Here is a 15277-nt window from a genome sequence, read left to right as displayed (position 1 = left end):
AACTTCATAATATCCATAAAATGCACTTACCCTGCAGGGCATTCTGGGGCCTTTATTTCCTCACAGTCATCATCTACCCAATGTGACTCTCCTATAAGAAAAAATGGTTAGACATATTAGTGAATCTAATTATAAAAGCCATCCAAAGCCTTGGAGAATATAATTGCAGGACCTGTGTTCAGTTTGGTACTTGTTGTTTATGAGACACCATGTAAAAAGAACTTCTGAAATAAAGTCTAGTGTCTGTTTCCCACCCATACATGATGGGAAAGTCTAGATTTAATAACCCCAAGTGGTGTTTATTTGAGCCTTCTGAGTCTAATTGGTTTGTAGATAAAAACACCAGTGGCGTCAGTGAACAAAATTTCATGTTTGTTTCCCTCCAGAAATAAACTGTTTGGTCATTAGATGGAACATTTTTTCTATGCCACCAAACATCTCAAAGCCATAGAAAACATGGTACAACTTCCCTTTAGTTGGGGAAAAGGGTTTAGACTACTTTGATGACAGATGGAAGATTGCAATAGAGAGATTATTTCCTCATGGATCTGTGTACAGCCCTTGAGTTTAGGAATAAAACCAATGCTTTCTTTCACTTTTACCTTCCACCGAGATCAGAGGGTATAAACCTATGTCTTTCTTGAGTTATTCCCATCAAGAATAGAGAACAGAACATCAGAAATTGAAGTAACGTTGTAAATCAACTATGCTTTAATTTAAAAAAATTTTTTAAAGAATAGAGCACAGAAAAGAACTTAGATTAGAAAATGAAGTTTACTTTGGAGAAAATTAAAATTATCAAAAGGCATTTGCTTTAAATTGTCCTGAAATCAACAAAAGTCATATATCTCAAACATAAGTCACATTTGTGATCAAGACTTTGGAGAAAGTGCTCCCATGTAAGAACACTGTAAATCTCCCAGGTCAACAAGAATCTAAATACTGACAATTGTGTAAGTTAAGTACCATGCTCCTTAAAATGGCAAAGATTTTCCACACATGTAATAACCAAAGGCACACACACGGGCCCCACAGATGTATTGCAACTAGAATTTTAAACCAGCAAAAGCCAACGCTTCACAAGTCAATGACCGATAATAGCTAGGACTTTTATATTTTCTCTTCTAAAAGTCTTTGTGACTTCTTGGTACATTTACTAGGGAAATAAAAGGGAAAAGGAAATAAATTCTCAATCAAATTTATGCTTTGTCAACAGTTACAACAATCATTTGGGTATAGCAGAAATTTTCAAACTCAGCATTCACATAACATGTCTTGCCACGGCTCAACACTACACCTATTTCAGAACCGATTTGCTTTTCCCCTAAAATATTTGAACAGAAACTCTTCTTAAATGTTCCATGTCACAGGAAGAGGACTTAATTTAGACATTAAAAAGTGACTTTATACAAAGATCCTTGGGTCTTTCCACTTACTTCTGTAAGTGGATGCCATGGCCATTTAAACTCCTTTAAAGACAAAAACTGCACCTTTGACTAGTATTCATTATTGGAATAAAACCATCATATTCAACAATCAACCACACGAAGTCAGCACACATGTATGTATGTATGGCTTCAGGGCATGGCTGGAGGTAATGGTGCCCCATCCCCTTTTGCAGCTGGTACTCCCAACCCAGGCTGCTGCTAGTGCCTAGGCTAACAGCCTACTGCCAGGGGTTACAAATGCCACAGCCCTTTACTCAAGAGTAAGAACTCTGGGATTTACTTTCCAGAGCCCACAGTAAAGCAGACCAAGGTGAGACTTCCCCTAAGCCCACATCTTTGCTTGCCTCCCCACTACCCCGTGTCCCCTGCTTCCTTACATGGTTTTCCTACAGAACATTCCCCCAATACGTTCTGTGTACAGAATTTCTGTCTCACGTTCTGCTTCTAGTAAGCCTGACCTAAGACAAAGATAGGAACTCTTTTAGAAATCTCTTCATTATATGGCTCTATCTAATCATGGAACTTGGGGTTATTTCCCTGTTATTTCAGATCAGTGACATGCAGAGAAACAAAACTATGAAAGAAGCATGAGAAATTCAAAAGCACAGCTCATTTCCAACCTCCCAAGTCCATAACCAAGGTGTTATTATATTCCCCAATATCCAAGATCTCTTGGAACATCTCCAGTTTTTAGTCTTTTAAAGTTCAAGCCAATCTAAGGAAACATGTACCTTTGCAAACCACCTGGTAGTTAGTACAGCAGTCTCCTCCGGCCAAGCAGTCCTCCGAGCAGTGGCATGCGTTGTCTTCATTTCTCACTTCTCCACATCTGTCCTTAGTACACTCCCAGCCACCAGCTGAAATCAGAACAACAGAAGACTTTCATTGCTTCACACAAATCAAATGAAAGAGGTCATAACTACTTACAAGGTTTGCCAACAAAAAAAGAGCTAGAAGATCCCCAGTAGCCTAGTGGTTAAGGATTCGGTGTTGTCACAGGTTTGATGTCTGGCCCGGGAAATTCCTCATGCCGTGGGGTGGGGAGGGAAAAAAAAAGAGAGCTAAAATCCCACATAATTTAATCTGCTTGTGAAATTAGAGTTAGCCTGAAGCTAACTAAAAGATATTTGGAGAATTTAGGAGTAAGACGAATTTTTAGTTTTTCAAATCAGAGCATGAAGCCAAATGCCATTGGGCTCCTTTGGAAAAATGGAACTCTTCACCATTTGTGAACTGTCTGAAAAGGCCCAATGAAATGCATGGTGTATAGGGTTTGCTATAGCTGGGCTCCTTTATTTTCCAAAGTAGCTTTACTTAAACTTCATTAAGCTTGATTTAAATACAAATGATGGTGCAACTAAATGGCCTTTATCTGCTATAAGATGCACCTGGAGGTTAAAGTCCTAAACAGATGTGAAGAGCATAAAGGCAAACTAAAAACATGCACCATTCTAAACACTGACCAAAGTATGGTCGTCCTTACAATTAGAAGCCAGAATCCCTATTCAAGGAGGTTAATTGCTAGGCTGCAGATTTCCATCTGAACGTACTTGATTGGGAGCTCACAATTCTACCAAGAACATATATTCAGAATAGTAATATTTTCATTTTAAAGAGAATGCTACATGGAGTTCCCTTTGAGGCAGCAGGTTAAGTATCTGGCATTGTCACTGCAGTGGCTCAGATCACCACTGTGGTGCAAGTTCGACCCCTGGTCCAGGAACTTCCACATGCTGCAGGCACAGCCAAAATATATTATATATACTTTATTTTAAATATATATATGTAGATAGAGGGAGAGAGAGAGAGAGAGAAAGTGCTGTAATTTTTGCATGATTCTTCATCCGCTAGCTCCATGGCAGGAAAAAGTCACATCTCTCCTTTAACCATTTTATCTCCAGTACCTGAGATGCCTGGTGGTCCATGAACATTTATTAAATCTAATTGAAAATTACCGTGAAAATTACCAGCAAGTAAACTGGTGAAGAAGATCATTTCAGCTTGTGCTAAGTAAATAAGAGGATGGCACTGATAGAGAGTGACAGGGGTGGGCAGGTCTACTTGATATAGAATGGTCAAAAAAATGCTACTCCGGAGTTCCCGTCGTGGCGCAGTGGTTAACGAATCCGACTAGGAACCATGAGGTTGCGGGTTCGGTCCCTGCCCTTGCTCAGTGGGTTAAGGATCTGGCATTGCCGTGAGCTGTGGTGTAGGTTGCAGACGCGGCTCGGATCCTGCGTTGCTGTGGCTCTGGCGTAGGCTGGCGGCCACAGCTCCGATTAGATCCCTAGCCTGGGAACCTCCATATGCCGCAGGAGTGGCCCAAGAAATAGCAAAAAGACAAAAAGACAAAAAAAAAAAAAAAAATGTTACTCCGAGCTAAAGGACACTTTAGGTATTCATCTCTAAAAACATGTCATAAGTGGAAAGCAATGATTTTTAGAAAGCAATGATTCTCCTTAATAACATTCTATCAAGAAATACTACTGCTACGTGAATAAATAGAGATATTACTTGCCACGTTAGGAAACCATGCAACCATTAACTAATTTCCATTTTTTAGAATACCTTTGCATCCTGATTACATTCTCTGATTTTTTTAAATCCCCTATTTCCACTGCCTTCTCTTCCCAAGTAAATTAAATGTTTGGAATTCTTTTATTGAAGATCTACTATTTCCAATGGTTAGCAATCATCCAAGGTTACTTGGACTTATAGAGGTCATGCGGGTTTTCTTTCCCAATTCAAAGATAATACTACCAACCAATATACTTTTATTCTTCATCTAGTTCCATTAAGAAAATACCTTTGCTTACAAAAGAGCATCATTATTTACAATCTAGGTTAATTCAGGATTTACTAGCTTTGTGTAAGAATGATTTTTTTTTTTTTTTTAGGGCTGCACCTGCAGCATGTGGAAGTTTCCAGGCTAGGGGTCAAATTGGAGCTGCAGCTGCCAGTCTACTCCACAGCCATAGCAATGCCAGATCTGAGCTGCGTCTTCAACCTACACCACAGCTCAAGGCAACACCAGATCCTTAACCCGCTGAGTGAGGCCAGGATCCAACCTGCATCTTCATGGATACTAGTCGGGTTTGTTACCACTGAGTCACAACAGAAACTCCAAGAATGAAATTTTTAAAAATTCAGTGAACTGCAAGCAAAGTATGATTCAGCCAGCTGAATAATCTTCAAAGGAATAAATCTAAAAAACATTTAACCTTATTGAATAATAAGACAGTTACCTATCAGATCAGAAAAAAAAAAGATTTTTAAAAATGGGAATATGCTGAAAAGGGAGTAATGAAAGGCTCTTATGCCCTTTGGGAGAAACATAAACTTTGAGAAGCATAATTCTGTAATACATATGTTTAAATTTTAAAAATGCTATACACTTTGATCCCCAAACCCACACCTCAGAATTTATCTTAAGGAAAACAGACAAAAATATGAACATGTGCAAACAATATTCACTGATACATTGTTCATAATAGCAAAAATTAGGGAAAGATACATTGTTCATAATAGCAAAAATTAGGGAAACATAAATGCTGATCGGTTACTCAGTGAAGCAGTTGCATTTTTTCAGTGGAATACTAGGTAGGCATTCAAAAGGATCACATGTCTAAAGGTACATAGATACAGATACACCCTCATACAGACATAAATAAACCCACATATAAATATATGCACACATACATTCTAAACACACATACAGTCTCATAGTTTCCACTGAAATACTGATTGTGCTTAGTTCAAGAGAGTGCTGCATCAGCATAATAGAATCACAGAGCTTTCTGTGTTCTCCTTCAACCTTTTGTTAATATTTGATATTTGATTCTTCCACATTTGGCCTAAGTTACCTTTGTACACAGGGAAATGAACAACTTTAAGATGTTATTATAGCCCTATTTATTAAACCTGGGAAGAAAAGCCTGGGTTACACTGACAGAGAGCTAAGTCAGGAGATCCATTAAACTTCAAAAGGAACTCTAAGATCAGGAGTCCCCAAAGCTGAGACCAAAGAAATTTGCTGGAACATTTGTCCCATCGATATATTTAGTTTACAAGGTTCTCAGCATTTAAGTTTGCAGACCACAGTTAAGGAAGCTAGGAGAAGTTCCAAAGGAAAGTAACAAAAACAAACCAAAAAAAAAAAAAAAAAAAAAAAAAAAAAAAAAAAAAAGGCCAAATGTTTGGAAAATGTATTATGCAAAAAAAAAGCCTAATAAAACTCTTCTTATTGGGGTTGGGGGTGGAATAAGCAAATCAGAACTAGTTCGGGAGTTGATGTTGATTTTCATCTAAATCAAGGGCTGTTTCTTTAGTAAAAGAGAATAATGTCTCTGATTCTAAGGGTGTAATTAGAAAAATCAGACTAATATCAGTGATAATGAGTTATATTTTTGAAATAATCAGCCAACCATAAAATTCCAAAAACAGCTAATAATTTGTCAAGGAAGCTGCAGAATCTCTGCATCTACTGGTCTTAAGGTTGACGTCCCCTTTCTCGGGGAGTTTGAACATGACCTTGCCTGCAGGCCAGGTGGATGGCCTTCGAGTTATCTTCAAAGTCCCATCTCAAGTGTTGGGCTTTGGAAACAGAGCAGGTAGAAAAGCCCCAAATGAGCTTTTTCTAAACTGGTGTATGTTAATTCAGGGGGTTTTATAGTCTTCTGATCTTCTAGTAGAGAAGAAATGTAAAGAAAGGTCTGGAAGACAGTAGAGAAAAATTTTAGAGCTGCCCTGAGCATATGACCCCTGGTAGCACTCCATAACAATTTGCCACTTGCACTGAAAACAGGGAATGACATCAGGGTAGACCAGTAGTCACTGCATGATAAAATGGAATTTTTTAAATGCTAGAAACAGGGTAGGCAAGCAAAAAAAAAAAAAAAAAAAAAAATTTAAATCAAGAGTTCCCACTGTGGCACAGTGGGTTAAGAACCTGACTGCAGTGGCTCAGATTGCCACAGAGATTCAGATATAATCCACAACCCCACACAGTGGGTTAAAGGATCTGGCATCATGGCAAATGTGGCAAAGTTTGCAGTTGTGGCTCAGGTTCAATCCCTGGCTCATGAACTTCCATATGCCCTGGGTGTGGCCATAAAATTTAAAAAATCAAATCAAATCAAATCAAAACAAAATGTGCACAATTTCAGCCCAGGTATCCTGGTAGTGAATGAAGGAATTGACAATAAGAGATAGAAATGATAAAGGTGGGGGTTGGGGGAAAGCTGACCACAAATACCTCCAAAGCCAGCATATAATGACTGCAACTGCAAAGAATTGTCCTTGGGTGGGCCTTGTGTGGAAACAACAGTCACACAGGCTGTGCTCCTAATACAATCAATAATCATTCAGGAAATAAAACTAAAATTCAAGGTTTGGTGTGACCAAGGCAAGGTGGCAATGGCAGGGTGTACAACAGCAGGGGGTCTTCAGTCAAGGCTGGGGGGACTCAAAAGCTACGCACCTGTCTTCAAACAAAGCTCGTCAAAGTCATGGCAGCAACTGCTGTAGCTCTTACACAGGTTGTCACACCGACAATCAGGGGGTCCAGCCTCTTGAAGTTCAAAGCATCTGCCCTTGCAAGATCCAGAGGTGTTGGTCCAGGGGGAGTCTGATAACACTACAAGACACAAGAGGCAAAGACATTGGGATTGGGAGCGGGTCATGTCACCATGGAGGGGTGGCCCTGGGAAGCAGCACAGTGCAGTGATGCAGTGAGCCTCTGGCAGAGCAGCCTGGCTCCATCACTTCTTTGCTATGTACCCTCAGCAGGTTCCTTGTGCCAGTTTCCTCATCTGTAGAGTGGGTGTATTAATAAAAGTAACTCAAGGTTATAATAAAGATTAAATGAAACAAACTAGGCCAAATATTGATCAGGGTATCAGCCACATAGAAAGCAATAGACATTGGCTATTGGTTTTACTACTGTTTACAGTGATTATTCCTACAAATCTGTGAGAGTTAGTGTCTCTGTGGATGCAGTGATGCCAACAGAGAACAGAACTTTGACACACTTAGAAAAAGGAGTTCATTCCCCTGTTCAAAAATCCATAGCTTTTCTAAGAAAATTGAGCCTAAATGTCCAGAGAACAGTTTGAACAGATGGGACTAGAATAAAAGACTTTTAAGATTTCTTCCAGCCATAAAATCTACACCTATAATTAGAGTTACACAAACACAAACTCTACAGTCTCAGCTTTTTTAAAAATAAATCCTCTTTCATTATCTTCATATCATATGATAGTATACCTAGAAATTTCAAAACCAATTAAGATTTTGGGGAAAAAAATTCAATGAGAAGAAAATTCCACAAATGTATAAGACACAGGCAATATAAGTTCAAAAACTAAATGGAAATTCTATTTACCATAGTACCTAAAATAAATTTCTAGGAATAAATTTAATAGGACATGTAGTACCTATATGAAAAAATACATTAAAACACTGTTCCTGTCGTGGCTCAGTGGAAATGAATCTAACTAGTATCCATGAGGACGCAGGTTCAATCCCAGGTTTTGCTCAGTGAGTTAAGGATCTGGTGTTGCCATGAGCTGTGGTGTAGGTCACAGACGCAGCTCAGATATGGCATTGTTGTGGCTGTGGCATAGGCTAAAGGCTACAGCTCCGATTCTACCCCTAGCCTGGGAAACTCTATATGCCTCAGGTGTAGCCCCCCCCCAAGAAAAAAACACCACAGAAAGATATTTTAACAGATTTAATTACATGATAAGACAGGCCACCCTGGAGGTGAAAGTATCAATATTATAAAAATGTCAGTTCTTCCCAAATACACCTAAAGAGTCAATGCAATCACAATGAAAACATAAAAAGGAACCACTGAAACTTGAGAGGATATTAAAAAGCTTATCAAAAATAAATATGAAAACAGAAATAAACTGAAAAGGGAGAGTAATTTGGTAAAGACTAGATAGTAAAATACATTCTGAAGTTAAATAATTAAGCTTGGTACTAAAAATAAGTAGATCAGTGTCGGTGTGAGGATGAGAAATAGAGCCAAATACAAGAGAATTTATTTTACAGTGAAAGTACAATTTTAAATCAGAGAAAGAAAGAAGGATTAATAAAGAAATGAAAGAAGGATTAATCAGTAAGTAGTGCTGGAGGAACCGGCTGAATAGAAAAAATCACACCAGATCCTCATCCTAGCTTACAAAATAATTAATTTCCAATGAATAGAAAGTACAAGCACTGTCATGCCTGTTGCTAGTAGTGAAAGTTTTTGTAAAACAGAACTTAATCTGAAAGTATCTATCAACATTTTAGACTGCATATGAACCTTAGAAATTCTATTACTAGGAATTTAACTCTCACATATTTGCAAAAGTTTGCCAAGACATAGGTATAAGAAAGAACCACTATCTTCATAGATGAAATACTGCTCAGCCCTTAAAAAGAACAAGTCAGATCTGCCTAGCCTGATAGGGAAAGATCTACAAAATTTATACATGTTTTTTAAAACAGCAAAGTACAGAAAACTGTTATAGTAGTAAATAGTACACATTACGTTTTGTGTTTAAAATAGAGACAAAGAAAGCAATAAGGATAAAGATAACTATAAAATAAAAACAGAGCCAGAGCTAGAGGTAAGAGAGAGAGGCAGAAGCATGAAACAAGGTGTGCATGTGAATGATCTTTTCTTTTTCACTGTAAGAAACTCTTTACAGGAATTACATTGGGAGACAATGAGAAATAGAGAAGCAAGGAGACTTCTTACTTTTCTGCAATTTGGAACTTCTAACATTTTACAAGTGTCTTTTTTTGGTTTTTTTGCTTGCTCACTTTCTCTCTCTCTCTCTCTCTCTCTCTCGTGTGTGTGTGTGTGTACATACATGTAAATATATGTGTATAAAGCCTATATTATATAATATATAACTATCCCAACAAATGATATTTAGAACATGCTATTTATAATTTTACTTCCTTATTTACATTTATAAATGTTTCATATTTTTATAATTAGTATTCAATACTTGTTAGATCAAGAAAACACAAGAAGCAGGGAGAGAACAGATGTTAAATGACATTTCTGGGTTCACCAAAGCCATTTATTTGAACATCCTCTTCATCACTTAGTCCTTTGTCCTCTTTAAAGTCAGAGTTACCCAATCATAGCCTGTGTTGCATTAGATCAGTTCAGCTAAAGCAAACAGATTCGCTAGACCATGAAATGTGAAATTTTTTTGCATGGTTGATTCTGGGATGCTGAAATACATATAAACCACACCAGCTCTGTGTAAGAAACAAAGTCAGGTTTCCAATGCATTGCCTTACCTCTGGTTCATAAACCACATTTTTTATTGACTGGCCAACCTATCAATAGTGCGCCCTAGACCATAAGAAACTACAAGGGGAGGAGGGTTGGGAAGTGGAAAAAGGAAAAATAAAATCCTATAGAAAAAAAATAATAAGAAAGATAAAAAAAATGGTCATGATTGAATTATTCCTTTTTTAAAGGGTACTGTATAGACTCATTCCAAGTAGTGCTCATGCCCGTGAGCTGTATACATATATGCTTAGCTAGGCCTGTAGCCGAGATAACCAGAAAAGACCCAAAGGCACATTGTTTGTAATTGTTTACTTGTCCCATGTCCCCTTCTTTTCGGTGTCCCAGCCTGCATGTGAAATTTTCCTCCATTCATGCCTTTTGCTTTTCCCTCATCATAATCTCCCCCTCTCTTTCTTTACTTTCAAAATATCTGTATGAACTTATAGGCATTTTAAACCTTTCTTCATCCATTCCATGGACATAAATTTTAGTCTTTTCTTACAACATTTGTTATTCTCTATGTTTATCCCTCTATTTTTGAAAATAACTGAGTTTCACACAATAGCTTGCCTCATCACCTATAATCTTCCTTGCAAACTCTTAAACTGAAGACAGCTTTGTTAAGAAAGAGTTGCACTTACAGTCATTACCATCTCATAAAAAGGATTGTATCAATACAGGGTTAACAACAACTTTCATGTAAAGAGTGAGTTCCTGGGCCTTATGTGGGTTAGGGATCCATATGCCAAAATCCATTCTTGGCTGATTTAGATTCAGCTGACAATGGAAGGCAGAGAAATAACATGAGCCATATACTTCTTCAAACCAGTAAGCCCATGGACTGAACTGCTGCACCTTTTTTAATAAAATAAAATGATAGCATAGAACAAAATCTACTTTGCTTTTCCAGGGCTGTTCCATCCCTGCCATCTTCTTTCATAATAAATTCTAGCCCTGATTCTTTTGGTAGTTCTGCAATTCATCCCCATGGTCTGGCTTTTTCATTCCACACCCAGGTCCCATGCCCTTCTCCCCACCTCATTAGGCTAAGAACAGGTTTTAGTACTTCTCTTTCTGTGGACCTGATTGAATGGTCAAAGATGGAAAGATTCTCTGAATTATCATGTCTGAATTCTAAAATCTGTAAAGCCTTCATTTACCAGACCTCGGAACTAACAAGAAAGACAAAAACAAAATCAGTTATCAGACAAAATAAACAAAAAGCACCTCAAAAGGATCAAGTCAGAAATCTATGTTCAGTGTGAAGCAGGTTTAAAATTTCACCTGAGGCATATGTCAGTACTTTTATGAGATTCAAATGCTACTGCTGCCTTTTTAATTACATATTTAAATGATGTTATTATACACTTCAGAGAAACAAGTCAATTCCATCACTGGTTCACTTAGCCATACACTTGAAACAAATACAACATTGTAAGTCAACTATACTTTAACAAAATTATTTTAAAAGTCAGTTTCAGAATCTTAACAAATAAGTGTGACAGATCTACACAGAAACAAGTTTGTTTTTTTTAAGTAGGGACTTTAAATTTTTAAATGTGTGTGTGTCTGTGTGCATGTGTGTATATATAAAATGATAGGCATAAAAACCATGCTATATATTGCTTATTTTTCACAGAAGCATAATTTCATGATTTAAAAAGAACACCACCCTAAAACATGATTTATTGCATTCAAATTCATAATTCTGGTAGAAACAAGTGAATTATTTTTACATAGTTAAGTAAAACCTTATTTTTAAAACATTTTATTTTATCATACCTACACAAAGGTAGCATTATAGAATTCTGGTACCATTTACATAGGGGAAAAAAACTATTTATAATTTAATTAGACTATTGGAAAGAACCTAATTCATGACAGGAGTCACTTAAACATTACTTCATCCAGGACTCCCAGTCATATTTCCCTCTAAATCCGTATATTTTTCAGAAATTAAAAATTTTCAGATTTGAACAGTAGCCCAAGAGAGAGGCTTTAAGTGTTAAAATACTTAGCTTGGCCTAAATAAAGCTCAACAATTCTAAGTTTTGTCTGGTTCTGTGTTCAGAGTTTACGATATGACACCCTCTGTTCCTTCCATTCTCCATGGTTCTAAGCTTCAGTATTTCCTGAAAGTGACAGTCAAGTCTTGAAATGAAACAGACTGTAGTTATGCCACCCCTTTTCCAAGAGCATTGAAACAGATCTGGTTCCCTGTGCCTGCCTGCCCCATCTGAAGTATAAAATGCAAGGAAAGGAGGCAGACAACAGTGGACGACATTGAAGATGCAGCCCAACCCTAGAACTTCATGCTGTTTGATGCCCCTTCTAGAGTACATGATCCATTCTTTGTGGTCCTGCTTTCTTGTACTGAAGTTGCCACATTTTCTTGATACCGTTGACCTCATCCTTTAGTAAGCAACACTTCCATATAGGCCTGCATGTCAGTATCTCTGCTAAACACATCACTTTTGATAAATACCCATTACTTCGGCATCACTATTCTCTCCTCTTCACAACTTCTGAACAGATTTCATAAGCAATTTTACATAGGGCCACCTGGGACATTTTCAAACACTGGTACTTTCAATGTGTTAATAAATATAACATCCTCATGTAGAAAGACCTCATAAACTATAAGAAAACATATTTCTAGGAGTTCCCTTTGTGGCTCAGCGGTTAACAATCCCGACTAGGATCCATGAGGATTCGGCTTTGATCCCTGTCCTCACTCAGCGGGTTAAGGATCTGGCATTGCCATGAGCTGTGGTGTAGGTTGCAGATGCGGCTCAGATCCTGCATTTCTGTGACTGTGGCTGTGGCCGGCACCTGAAGCTCTGATTTTGACACTGATCCTGGAACTTCCATATGTCACAAGTGTGGGCCTAAAAGCCGGGAAAAAAAAAAAAAAAACAGATTTCTAGGTGACAAATAAAATTGAAAACTTTAATTTCACTTGTAAACCACTCAAAGAGCATTTATGATAGCAGTTGGTAGTACAAGTCTGAATGATTTACAAGTCTGCCACCAAACAAAGAAACATCATTTTATAGAGCAGGTATTGTCCACTTGATAAGGTAAAAATTTAGACATTGGCCTTTAAACAAAATTGGAGATAAATTAAGTGTAACATCATATACTTAACATTTTATAGTCTTATCAGCCTTAGTATGGGATTTTGTTTTCAAAAATCTTTTCAGTACCATTTTCATTAAGCAAGAACTTTTCAAATTCATAAGCTCTGAGTTTTAGACATTCTTTTTAAGATATGATTTTGGAAGATGTAATCTTTCAATCTCTGTTGAAGATATATATTTCTGGTTAAGGCAACAAGATAGAAGATGCTGTATAGCTTTAAGATAAATGAGAGATCACTGCACCAAAGTGCCATTTAACAAAGAACTAAAAAATCCGTGCCCTCCTTACATTCTGATTCACGTCATTTCATCCCATTGACTTAAATTCCCTCTGGTTTCTACATTAGATTTAATATAAAATCCCATCATATGATAGTCCTCTTAATTTTCCTTGTCGAATGTGGCTCATGTATCTGTGGGTTTTGGAGTTTCCTACATGCTGCTCCCCTACCATTTAAGTAGCTTTTCACTATAGAATGAGATCCCTAAAGTTACCAAATGAACATGAACCTTCTCATTCTTACCACCATTGTCTGTCTTCTCTAGGATTCACAAAGAAAAGCTTTACCCATAAAGTTATTATAGACACACTTCATGTCACAGATCCCCAAGAATTTCATCCCCAGTCACATAATTTTAAACTTTCAAGTCACTAAGAATGATGATGAATCAAACTGAGCTTTCAAGTCTATTAGCCAGTTACTCACAAGCTTACACATTTCCCTCTGTCCTTTGAGTATTAAGTGGCTTCTCTCAGAGCACATTCCATCTCCACCTGGAGACTGGAAGAGTAGCTATCAGTGAGACAGACCCCACCATCGCAACACAAACATACACATCCACATATTACATGAGTGCACAGACACGTGTATACATGTAAATTTTCTTGCAATCTTAAGGAAAATCAAGCTGGGTACATCAGATATATGGGACGAGGACGTCAAACTGAATTACACATGTTATTTCCATTTTCTTTGAAAAATTATTCCAGCCATCTCATTTACCTGATTGTGCATTATATTTACCCAGCAGAACTATAATTAGCTCTGCTTATTTCATATCTTCTAACAAATCTATAGATCTTCTATGACCTGGTAGAAAAAATCCTGTTCTACCATGACTTCCAATAGATCACTAGATCCTAACAATAAATCTGGCTACCAAGTATGCCAGTTAATTAATCGTAAAAGTTTTTTGGCATTGCCACAGCCTTGAAACTAACACCTCAGTCTATAGTACAGCAGTGAGGGTCTGCCTGTGTACAAAATGTTCTCAGCTACTGTTGAGGCTCTGAAGAACTACATTTACTAAATGAGAAATGAAATCCTTGGAATGAGAAGTCTTGCTCTGGTCCTTCTGAAGTTGGCCATTTGTCAATATCCTGTTCGTTCTTTCTATTTGATGGAATGAGCTCCAAGCATTGACTTCCCAGGATTTCTTTGGAACATGAAAGTACTGTTGAAAATAAGCATGGCAGCCTTTCCTCCTAGCACCTTGTTCTAATACATATGAAATATTTCATTCAGTATTTCCTGATACATAGGCTTTGCTTACAGAATAACCAACAATATGCGTCATTTCAGGCGCATATAACATCTGTAGAAAGAATGAAAATGCTTATACTATCTGCACTAGGCTCCCATCCTGTTTCCAAAGTATATCTTGATCTTTATTCAGGAGAAATCAGCCGCAGTGCCTAGATAGCTGGTAAACTACATCAATAGAATGTTTAAAATAAAAACTGTTCAGGCATGACACAGTTCTAAAACTCTGACTTAAATGGCATTGTGTCCCAAGACTAAGCTTTATAGCGGTAAAATTTTCACTCATAAATTATTGTAGAAGATACCACAAAGGCCTAAAGTAATCAATGATTTAATTAAATAATTTAAGAAGCAAATATTTTTTAGTATATTTCAGACCACTTAGATGTATTTGGATTATACTATTTTTCCAGAAGTAGCATTGATTCATTAGTTCCTATCATTGTTTTTCATAACATTCTAAAATTATTATACACAAACTATATTCAAGGATTAATAAATTTGGTCTATATTTTTCAAGTTCTCCAGTAGAGAGTATACACATTCAAAAGGCAATGAAACAGAATGGACAGAATCAAGGGTTTTTTTTTTTTAATCCAGAAGGGAAATTACAAATCATCTAGGCTGTTCCCATTGCACAACTGAGAAAACGGACTTCACAGGTGACTTCTCCAAGACTACCGGGCAAGTGATAGGTGCCAGTCTAAGACTTTCATGATCATTTTCCAAAAAAAAGTCAATTTTGAAAATAATGAGTGACTTGAGTTGACACATTCATCAGGTAAATAGCTTTTAATAGCAGTTTTAGCCAAAGTAATATATTAACACAAAACAGGAGACAAG

General features: G+C 37.2%; 1 protein-coding gene across 15 annotated transcripts in view; it reads right to left on the bottom strand.

The window, feature by feature from the left end:
- ENPP2 (ectonucleotide pyrophosphatase/phosphodiesterase 2) overlaps positions 1-15277 on the bottom strand; it is a 113678-nt gene that overhangs the window by 65540 nt on the left and 32861 nt on the right. For all 15 annotated transcript variants that reach the window (XM_005662883.3, XM_021088984.1, XM_005662884.3 and 12 more), the window contains exons 3-5: positions 6928-7083; positions 2180-2305; positions 31-91 (exon numbers count right to left, since the gene is read on the bottom strand). In XM_005662883.3, the coding sequence (XP_005662940.1) occupies positions 31-91; positions 2180-2305; positions 6928-7083 (343 nt within the window). The remainder of the gene's footprint in view (positions 1-30; positions 92-2179; positions 2306-6927; positions 7084-15277) is intronic.

The sequence above is a fragment of the Sus scrofa genome, chromosome 4, assembly GCF_000003025.6.
Source record: "Sus scrofa isolate TJ Tabasco breed Duroc chromosome 4, Sscrofa11.1, whole genome shotgun sequence".
Lineage (NCBI taxonomy): Eukaryota > Metazoa > Chordata > Mammalia > Artiodactyla > Suidae > Sus > Sus scrofa.
Note: the sequence above shows the minus strand (reverse complement) of the source record. Positions and strands in the feature narration are given on the sequence as shown.